The 11,796-nt window shown below is 20.5% G+C and overlaps 1 protein-coding gene across 1 annotated transcript; it reads left to right on the top strand.

Moving 5' to 3' along the window:
- Positions 1 to 9,594: 9,594 nt before the first annotated feature.
- On the top strand, positions 9,595 to 11,286 carry LOC145831883 (uncharacterized). The gene is made up of 3 exons (XM_082939234.1): positions 9,595 to 9,726; positions 9,901 to 10,036; positions 10,420 to 11,286. The coding sequence occupies exons 1-3, from the start codon at positions 9,624 to 9,626 to the stop codon at positions 10,499 to 10,501; spliced, it is 321 nt and encodes a 106-aa protein (XP_082795360.1). The 5' UTR covers positions 9,595 to 9,623; the 3' UTR covers positions 10,502 to 11,286.
- Positions 11,287 to 11,796: the final 510 nt, after the last annotated feature.

Raw genomic sequence — 11,796 nt, 5'->3', positions numbered from 1 at the left:
TCTATATTAATCTATATATAAAACTACATTACTAAAAGAAACAAATGAAGTGATGAAATAAGTTAACTCCAGCAAAATAAAATAATCGACAATTCAGCCTATAGTTACTACTTTTCAAAGAAATTACAGCTAAGGTAACATAAAAAATTATTCGTGTTAATTGTAAAAACTTCGATTTTACAAAGTGCGTATAACGTATACAAAGACGTTTAAATTATAAGTAAATGAGATTACTTGATTTTTAAAGAAATAGATATCAAATTGTTTTAAAATAAACTAAACATACATATTCTACTTACTAATATTATAAAGAAAAAAGACTTTACATTGGGACCAATATAGATTAAAAAAAAATAATTATTAAGATTTAGTTATTTATTTTAAATACTATTCAATGATGTTAAGTTTATTTTAAACAACAAAAAGGTTTTTTTTTTAGTTTTTAGACAGGTTTAATTATTTTGAAAATATCTTATTTTTTCTGTAAATTACCTACATTATAATTATTTAATCGTTAAAAATTCGTTTTAAAATTAACTAAAAACATTATTTTTTGTTTTTATGTAAAGTATTTCACTAAGTACCAGTTAATTATACTTAAAATAGTACATAAGTTTCGTTTATACAACCTTTTAAAATCAAATGTATATAGCTGTTTTTAAACAACAAAAAAACTGTTAAAAATTTTATAATTGTAAATATTAGAATACTTATAACCTGTGAAAAAAAAAACTAAAATTTATTAAAAAATAATCATTTAGTATTAAGAAGGCTTCAGTATAGAGTTTAGCTTTTTTTTTATATACATTTTTGTATAAACAACGGAATTATTCATCATAATGTAAACTTAAGTCACCTTTGGTTTGCCAAAATAGATTAAAAAAACAGTTTATTAAGTTTAAACAAATGGTTTATAAAAAAATATATTTACATTTATTATTTACATACATCTTGAAGTTGATTTATTTTCTAATATATAAATGTTTAAATTATTTGTATAGTGTTTAAAAAAAGTTTAAAATTTTAGGAAATATAGCTGGTTTCTCATGCAATTAGTTTTTTTAAGTAAAAACTGTGAATATGAATTAATTACTATAAGAAAATAAGGTTTAAAATTTTTAGTTACGTCGATAAAATACTCTCTATCGTATCAATTTAAAATACGTCTTACTTGGTAATTTAGTTAATCTTGGTAATAAAAACTTATAAAGCATATCAATTTAGCCATATTCTATAATTTATAATGTACAGCAACAAGTAAATTTTAAAAATCCATTTTATAGTTATCATGTTAACTTGTATTTACAAGCTGTTTTAGTTTCAAAAGTTTAGATTTTCTTGTGGATATATTTAAATGCCAATCTATACACATAACTTTTAAATATTTCAAATTAAGTCGTTAATGTTACATTAAAAAAACAATTTTAAGTTATTGTTTTGTTTATTTTATTGATTTAAATAATAAATATAGCCTTTTTTGTAAAAACATTTCAAGCTCAACTTATAATTTTATAGTTTTGTTAAATTTATTTAAAAAAATTAAGCTTTTGAAAATAATTTGAGAACATGTTCAAAAAATTAAATTAATGTTTTGACTTGAGCTGACATTTTAAAGGTTTTTTTTTTTTAACTTTTCCATCAATAGTTTATCCTTAATTAGTTTTTATTCGTTATTTTATGTAAGTAATATAAAAGTTACGTTAAACAGTTTAAAAAGCGAATTTAGTTTCTACCATACTTATTTAGAATTGATTTTTTTTTTTAATAAAGTTACTATTATTAAGAAAACAAATGACACAAATAACTTTTATGATAAATTCTGACGAGTATACTTTTCTACGTTCAAAATTTTTTTAGCATAAGAGTAACGTAACATTATAGAGATAATAACAAAAAAAATCAATTATGATCAAAAATTTTCACAACTTTCTGTTTTAAATGCGAGTTATAAATTCAAATCAATTATTATACTTACAAAATCTAGAATTATTTTTTTGTGATTTTATCTTTTCATCTGTTTTTACATTTTTGATATTTAAACACAGATCATTTATTGTAAATATTAGCTTTAAAACAATTTTTTTTCTTTAAGTTTGAAAATTAAGAAAGTTAGCTACGTACACTAAATTGTTTCTTAGAAATAGAAAACTTAAGGCAAATTAGGTGTAAAATTCTGTAATTTAATATATTTTGCTTTAAGATGTAAAAGATTGATTTATACAAAATATTTTCTTTAGTTTTGTAAATTTATTAATATTATACAACTAACTTCACGTGTTTTCATTTTGGAAACAGAATTAATGAGAAAATAAAGTTTTTTTTATTTTTTAACTCGACTAAATGACAATGTATTCTAAAACTTAAAAAAAAAGTTCTTAATTCTACTACTTCAAAAAAAGATTTATATAATAGATTTAAAATATACCATCTAAAACTAATCCTATATCATCTAAAACTTTGTGTATGTGTTTTTTTATTTTTTATTTTAGAGTTTGCTTGTTAAACTTAATAGTTGTTTGAAAGTGTTTGAAAAAATTAGAATGAAAAAAGTTTTACAAATATTTTAAATTAAACTATATAAAATTGATCATTAAATCTAGTAATAAAACATACATTATTAAAGCTGGACATTTTATCATTGATTTTGACTGTTTTATTTAGTTCAAACCTGAAGAAATTAAACGTAATAAACATATTTTAATAAATACTAATCTTTACAATTGTTACTAAGTTAAACAGAGAGTTGCTTGTACATTTTTTTTTATAAAAAATAACATAGTAATACAAAAATTTTTTTAAAAGTTAAATTAAAATTAGTTTACTATTTTAAAAGTGTTTCACAAATTATAAAAATGTTTCCATTAAAATTGTAAACATGTTTAAACTTATTTTAAAAAATAATTTATGTTAGTTTTCTATTTAGATTTCCTAAAATATTCATAAAAACCTTCTAAATTCGCAACTCTCTTAAGTTTGAAGTATTTTTTAAAGTAACAAGTTGAAAAATACTCTGGTATAGAAAAAAATAAGTTTTATTTTTCAGTTTTTTAATTTTTACAAATTGTGTTGATTTTCACAATTTTTAACAGAAAGGAGAATATTTTATACAATTCCCATGGTCGGTATTGTGGTTTAAATTATTAGTTTATGAAATCTCAAGTGTATACAAAGTATGTTTTTAAGCTAATTTTATAATAATCTCGGTTTATGAACTAATTTCGTTTACTCTCTATCAAACTACTCAGTACATTTTAGAGGTCAAAAATGATTTTATAAAACTTTGCACTCACTAAAAATAAACTTTTAAGTATAAAAAAACTATGAAGTATAGTAAATATAAGTTTTTAAAACTAAACAAACACTTATTAACTATCATAGAACGTATGACCAAACAATGTGTAAAATACATTTTTATATAGAAGTTTTATTATGGCTATGAAAACTGCTTATAATTGAATAAAAAAGTTAGCCAAAGTATGACTTTAAAAGTTAATTAAATTCAATTTTTAAAAAACTTTCTAATAATTTCAACTGTGAGTAAACTATTTTTTTGCTATAATGATTCGCTAAAATTTAATTAATTTGAAAAATAATATAGAGGACATTAATCAATGTTTTTGGTATCTACATTATAATGGATTAAAAGTACGTATATTGAAACCATATCACATGGTTTGCGGTTATAAAAGTTCAAATAGTCGTTCAAAAACTTCTGTTTTTATAATAAAATTTCTCGTCTTAAAAATAAATGTTTTTCAATACATTTATAAAACTTAAACTAAGTGTTTTATATTTAAGCAAAATTTTTAATACTGCAAAATCTTTAAAGTATTGTTATAGTAGAGTTGTTAAAAAAGCTGTTAGAAAACAAAATTAAAACATTAAGCTATTTTATTATCCAAAACTCATAAAGCCTCTAATTAATTTGAGATAAGCAAAATTAATTTAATATTATAATTTGGTTTTAAGCTTTTGAGATGGTTGTATCGAGTTTTATAATGTTTATTTAAACTCACTGTATATTTAATAACTATATTTTAGGGCATAATCAAAAGTGTTCTTAAATTTTGATGCTTTTAAATTAAAGTAACCAGAAAAATATTTTTTAGTCTAATATTGTGACTGATAAGCTTGAACGGTATTTTTTTTTTCGTAAACTGATTACTCATGCTAAGGTTTCAAATCTAATGACATTATAATTAAGAAACCACAAGAAACTTTCTATTGACATAGTTAGATGTCTTCAATCTAATTACATAAAAAAGATATAATACTTCACATTACTATTTGACCTTTGAAATGACACAGTGCATTGAACGAAATTAAGCTATGTTTGTCTTTTTTTTTGTGTTTAAGTATATATGCTTAGAACAAATAAAAACTAAATGGGTGATTCAATGTTTATGTTATAGTACTAACTTATACTTTGAGAATTTTGAAAGCTTTTTTTTTCTCCTTAAAAGTTGTTAAAATTTATTTTAATTTAGAGGTCATATAAATTACTCCACAAAACTTTTTTAAATCTAAAGCATATTAATTTTACCATGGTTCTCAATAAACAGACTTTTGTAATTAAGATTGAAACAGCATGAAAATTTCTATTGACGTCATTAAATATCATCTGTCATTTAAAATTTTCAAATAATACAATGTAATTTGGTATTAAGAGTTATAAGACCATGTTGATTTAAAATTAGTTTGCTTGTTAAATTATTTTTTGTTTGTTAGAATTTTTTTTAGAACAATAATGTTAACAATGGATCTCTTGTTGTTTCTTAGTTTAAAAACAAATCTACGTTTTCTTAAATTTAGGTATTTGTATCGTTTATAGTCTTGTAATATTTGTTCATGATTATAAAAAAACGGTTTGAGAAATGAACTTTTTTAGTACTTTGAATGCATTCATGAAACATTATTTAAGTACGTAAGCTAAAGATAATAAATAAAGATATTTGTAAATACAATTTATAAAATAAAACTTTAGTACAAATCTAACGAATTTACCGAAGCCTTGTATTAAATTTAATAACAACAGGTTTTTTTAATTAGACTAAAGTTTAAAGAATAATTTGAATGACTCAAATTAAAATACTAAAAAAAACAACTCAAAACAAAAACTTGATATTGAAATTTTTAAAAAGTAAAGATAACATAAATACTGCTACATTAGTAGTAAAACTACAGTGCAGTTTTGTTATTCTTATACTGCACATTTTTTATGTACTTAAGTTTTAGTGAATACATTAGCTTTTTTGAACTAAGTTTCCAATATATGAACAGAATGAACAGATTGTACTAAGCGAAAATTCTTGGTTGAATTTTACATAAAAATCAAAATTGGTCATCATAAAGATATCTCATTAACATTTTCTTGTGCTAATGTGCAAAAACTTTAAGTTTAAAAACCGGTTTTTTGTAAAATAAATAACAATTAATTTTAAATACTGCACAAATATCTTTTACAGTTTATATTAAGTTTTTAACTTTTAAATATTTTTCAAAGATAATTTTTGCGAGTGTCTATAGGTATTTTTTGAAATTTACTTACACAAGTTATTATGTTGATATATTGACTATTTTTATTTTTCAATATTTATTGATTTTTTCAGTTCTATTGATTTTAGCTAAAAATGTTCAATATTCATGTATTGTATGCTATTTTGTTCGGTCCACTTTTTACTAAAGTCCTTAAATAAGAGTATAATGGTACCATTTTAATTTTATAACAGCAGTATTGTTATTTTGTTATATAAAGTCGTTAGTTACGTTGCTGTGTAAAAGTCTACTTAATTAAATTAATTTAAACTTTTTATTAGTTAAAGTTAAAAGATATTATCAAAATTTAAAACAAACCTACCACAAATTATTCTAAAACTGTTTAGTTTGTTTATTTTAAAGTAAGAACACATTTTAATTATAATTGTTTTTGTTGTAAAAATTATCATTTCAAAACAAGTATAATTAACAATAATTAATTTTAAAAGTATTAGTTCTTTATATAACTGAAATAATTGCATACGCAACAGTCAATTTTAATAACTTAAAGTAGTATTATAATTACTTAAATTAGCATAAAATAATTAGCTTAATTTTTTATTAATTAAAGAGCGGAGACAATTTTTTTCTTTTTTGATGCAGTTTATGATTTATAATTTTATCTACTAAATAGAGACCATAATATTTATAGCATTAAAACAGTGAGTTTTGTAGTGCGATTTGTTACAATATTTGTTTTTTCATTATTATATTGATTTCAGCTAAAAAAATTATAGCCATAAATTTCAAAATTAAATTTTACTATTGGTTTTTAAAATAAAAGCATCAAATAAACGTTTTTAAAAGTAAGGCACTTTTTAACAAAACGAAATTTTAAAATAATTCTAACAAATTTATTACTGTTAATATTTAATAAGCAAGTAAATTATATTGAAGATAAAATACATTTTATTGTTATAAGGTTGTTCAAGATGAATTTTTTTACTGTAAGTATATGTAGCTTTATTTGGGAGTTATAATTAGAGCTATTCACAGAGCAAACATATTAAAAATCTGTCTATATATATATATATACTTTACTGCACTTGTGTAAAACTTTTACTAATTACATAGAAATAGAAAAATTATCAACGCAAAATTTAATGGCATTTAAAAAAACAACTATTTTTAAATTGTTTTTAACTGGTTAAAATTCTACTATAACAATTTCAAATTTTTCATCAATAAGTAGTGATATATTTTTATAATTAAGTTGAATTAGTATTATATTGATTTTTTTTTAGGAAAAAACTATAGAATTTACAATCTAGTTTTATACTATTACAATTTAAGATTAAAAACAACATTAAAAATTTTCTAATACGAATAAGCAAAGTTTAGTTTAAAATATATTAATTTCAAGTTTTTATGAAAAAAATAACTGCAAAAATATACCAAAAAGTAACTTTAAAAAGCTTAATTATAGTTGAAAGTAACAACTTTAATAAAGTTAGGTTTTTAGCTGAAAAACTTAAGTACTCCAAATTACTAGACTTAAATTTTAATTAAAATATTTATTTGTGTCTTTTACATAAATGGAATTATGTTATGAAACAAAAAAACTACTACCGTAATTAAAAATAATAACATTTGCAAAAGCTAATAAATCTAATTTATCAATTCTAAACTAAAAATGTTTTGTAAATGTATGATTTGTTGTAAACTATTACAAAAACTAATTTGTATATACAGAATTCCGATTTAATTAGTATAATAGTGTAAGCAAATTCTAACAATTAAAAAGTATGCTTAGGGTTAAAAAATAGTAGTTTTGAGGTTTAATTAGCTCCAAACAGTGCTTAATATACTAAATTAAAAATATTTGTTCTATCAAACTACAAAACATCAATTTTTAAAGTCACGTTGTCTACTATTGTAGATTTGTTTTCAATGTGAGTGAATGAAACAAAAATCTAAAAATGCACCTTCAAAAATGCTAAGAAAAATATTTTCAGTCTTAATTTTTGAGAACATAATGCGAAAAAAGAAAAAAGGTTCAGAAAATATAAAAACCGCATCCGACTAAAGTTAAATCATTTTGCAGCTCCATAAATGCTGTCTTGAAGTTTTTATAAATATTTTATTTTGAGTTGTCAAGCTTTGAAGCAATAAGCTAGCCAAATTTTTTAAAGTATATTTAAGTTTGTACATATACTTTGAAAATTTGTAAAAGATGTTGAAAAAATTTACAAAAATATAACAAAAGTTTTATGGTAACTTTTTTTGATTAAAGAATGTACAGAATATTAATTAAAGCTATTTAGAGGTATTTAAACTTTATAAAAACAGTTAAGAGTAACGAAAAACTTGAAATCAAATGTTAGTTCTATGCATAATCAATTTTAAAGATTTAATACTTAGTTATAACTTTTCATTCTAGAACTTTTAATCATTTATATATTTTTATTGCTTATAGTAAATTTTCTCTTAAAAATAATTTATATGTGTATAATTTTTTGCGAGTAAAAAGTTCAATAAAACAAGTTTTTAAACAGCACACTTTACATGTGTATTTATATTTACTTGTTAGCTTAAAAACCAGCTTATTTTACTGATTTATTGATTACTAGTTCTGTCAGCGTTTATTGATTCCTAGTAATAATGTAGAGTTTATTAAGTCCAAGTAGTACAAGGTTCTCTTTTTATATAAAGTTAATAAAGAGAAAAGTTTTATATTCGGTACTAAATGTTAATAAATATTTTTTTTGCAAAAGTATAAACTCGCTAACCTCAATGAAACAGAAACTAGAATAATATAATTTAAGTATTAAAACAAATTGTGTTATTATATTTTTTTAAATAATTTATAGTTTAATGGTTTAATAATTACAAAATTTTATAAGTTTTATAACAAGCTTGTTTATAGCTCTGTTAAGTTTTGTATTTTAATAAAACTTTTTCTTAGAGAACTTAGATAAAATTTATTATTGTTATTTTGTATATAAGTAAAACTTTTGAATGAAATATTAAAACGTTTAGTTTTAAGTATACATTTAAAAGCTGAAAAAACTGAAAGTGTTTTTAAATTGTGAATAATTTATAAACTTGAAAACGTTCTCAGATTAACTTGAATGTATTAGGAGAAAATAAACTCGTTGACATATTAAATTGTTTATAGTCAACACTTTACATGAACTTTAAAGTTTGTGTAAGCATAGCGTTGGTAAAAAGTAAAAAAATTTTAGCTGTTACATTTAACATGAAAAGTTTTTGTTAATTAACCCGATATTTGTTTAAACATTTGTTTTGATATAACTAAAAACTAATTTTTTTAAATAAGTATACTTATTAGAGAACAACTATCAGCTAATTTTTCGACCTTATTAGAAACTCAAAAAATATGGTTTTAGTTCTATTAAAATAAGTTTAAAATTTTAGCAAACAGAGTTAATTATATTTTTAGAATAATATTTTAAGCTTAAATTTATAATTACAAGTTAAGTATTTTTGTTTATGGTATTGTGCTATAAGCACAAGAAACAACTTATCCATTTAAAATACTTAATAAAATAACTCTTTTTTTTCAATGATAGATATCATATAATAATAATAATAAAAATGATCATAATTTTTTTACAAATTTTGAAAGTTATGATGGTTTGGTTTTTATAAATTAGTTGTATTTTGTTTTATTTATTCTTAATAAAGTAAGTTTTAAATAAGTTTTAAACATAAATAATACTTTTGTAAAAATACTTAAAGTATAAAAATGTAATTTAAAGTTTTTTTATGTAAATATTTTTACGCGTTCAAGCTTTCTTTGTGTTTATTTATAAACAGATTAATTTTTCAACATGCAAGTTTTTTTTTGTTTTTACCACATTTGCAACTTATTTCGTTTAAATTTATATCATTTAGTCTTCTTTTGATTAGCTTTATTGTTTGAAAAGACTGAATGTTTGATTTTTTTAAATATAGTTTGATTTTTATCATATAATTTTTTTTTTCGTTTTTTAAATTTGTTTATAGTAAGCTTAGCTTAATAGACTTTTTTTAACAATACAACTTTTGTTTTAAGTATTTACATAAAGCTTAAATTTTTACGTATTATATTTTTGTAGATTATTTAATAAAAAATAAGTAATAAAATGAGCACGGAAAAACCAATACTACAGTCAACTACATATCCACAAAATAAAAGTAAAAGTGTGGAAAATAACTTCCAGAACAATAAGCTGCTAGTTGAATTAGGTATGTTTTTTATTTATTTAAACAATAAAAATTAATTTTTGTCTGTTTTTTTAATTTACAGACTAGAAAATTTAAAAGCAAAAAATTAAAAAAAAACAAACAACTTTCTTTATTTTATTATCAATGTTTATAAAATATAGGTAACACATATACAATGATTTTTTGTTTTGACAGATGAAAGAATAATTACACCACCGGAAATAATTGACTATGACGTAATAAACGACCCGCACCATCACAAAATAAAATTATACATTGTTGCATCAATACTCGGATTTTTATTACTTGCTGTCATTGCTACTAGATTGTGGTTAGATGATATTAGTTTTTATTAATGAAACAAAAAACAATTTAGTAAAATCTACATAAATCTTATTAAATAAAAGTTTTATCCTCTAAAATATTCAAAAAAACACAACCGAAATTATTTTTATAAGTTTTTGATAATTTAAAAGTATGTTTACAAATCTTTTTTTTTTTAATTATATTTCTTCTCTTTTAGTTGGTGATATAAATTTATTATAAGCAGAAAGTTTTAAATATAAACTATAAACTAACAATTTTTCATTTTGTGATTAAACTTATTAAATTAAATAAAACTAATAAAACAATATAACTACTTTTCTTTGTCGTAGATACTAAAATTTTAAACACAATTAGTATCAAAATTAATTTTTCAATTTTTTTGATTAGGAGTTGGCGTAAAAAAAGGCGGGAAAATTTGTTTCGAAGACCAGAAGATGAAAGAAGAGGGTACATGTTTCACTGGTATTAAAAAAAATAAATTGTAAAATATAGTTCATTGGTATTGAAAATTTAAAAACCAAGCTTCATTCAAAAATATAATTATGAGTAGTAGGTATAACAAAAATATGTTTTACTAGTATTAAACATATATATGTATCATTGGTATTAAAAACATAAGTATGTTTCATTGTTATTAATAAAAATTAAAAAATCAAGCTTCATTTAAAAAATATAATGATGAATAATAGATTTGATAAAAATATGTTTCACTGGTATTAAACATATATATGTATCATTGGTATTAAAAACAATAAAAAAATAAAATATGTTTAATTGGTAAAAATACTTAAAATACATGTTTAATTGTTATTAGAAATACAAAATTAATTATAATTCATTGCTAATAAACAAATTAAAAACAACCAGAGTAATATTTGGTTTATAGATAGTAAAAAATACTGATGACAGTAAACATGAAATTATACTTGTAGAATAAAGTAGTAAGATGAGGACAAATTTAATAGATTTACAAAGTGCTTTAAAATTGTTTATTGTTTCAATAGTAGATATTTTACTTTTGCTTTGTTTATGGTTTTAATTTATTCACGAGTTAAACATTCTGTGCTTCATTTGAAAACTGGTTATTAAATTTGAGTTTTATTAAAAAACACTGAAATTTTTTTCTCACGTTTTTATTTTTATTTAGAAAATGTTTTCTATAAACTTTAAACGTAGTACCATACTGCTTTACATAAATATCAATAAATATTGTTTTCAAGAGAATTTTAAAACTTCAAAAACATTATTTTTATTACACAAAAGATTATGAACTTAAGTATACTAGTAAAGCATTAGTCAAAGTTTAACTAGTGTTATTATTTTGTTGTATACACAGTAAAATTAGTTTTTATGATATTTTAAATAACGATTAGTCTTTGTTCTTTTTATTAGTTTTTTTTTAATAGATAGTTAGTTTGGTTTTATTCAATATCATACGAATAGTTTTCATTTTAATTAATTGTGCCTCACCAAACATTTTTCAAGTACAACCTATATTTCTTTTTTTGTAATTAAAAAATTTTTTTGTTTATTATTCAAATTAAAAGAACATCAACGCATCTTCTAAGAAAAAAAAACTTGGTATTTTTAAATATTTATACTAAATATGATAAAAATACTAGTTAACTTTCTTTTATCGGTTGTTTTATAGCTCTACTTTTGCATTTCTGAGAATAAATATAGTCAATGAAATTATATATATATATAAAATAGCTACAAAATTTCAATTCAAATACATTTATGTTTTAAAATAAGTAGCATAAA

Source organism: Thalia democratica, chromosome 3 (genome assembly GCF_965202585.1).
Source record: "Thalia democratica chromosome 3, ktThaDemo2.hap1.1, whole genome shotgun sequence".
Lineage (NCBI taxonomy): Eukaryota > Metazoa > Chordata > Thaliacea > Salpida > Salpidae > Thalia > Thalia democratica.
This window is presented reverse-complemented; position numbering and strand designations above follow the sequence as displayed.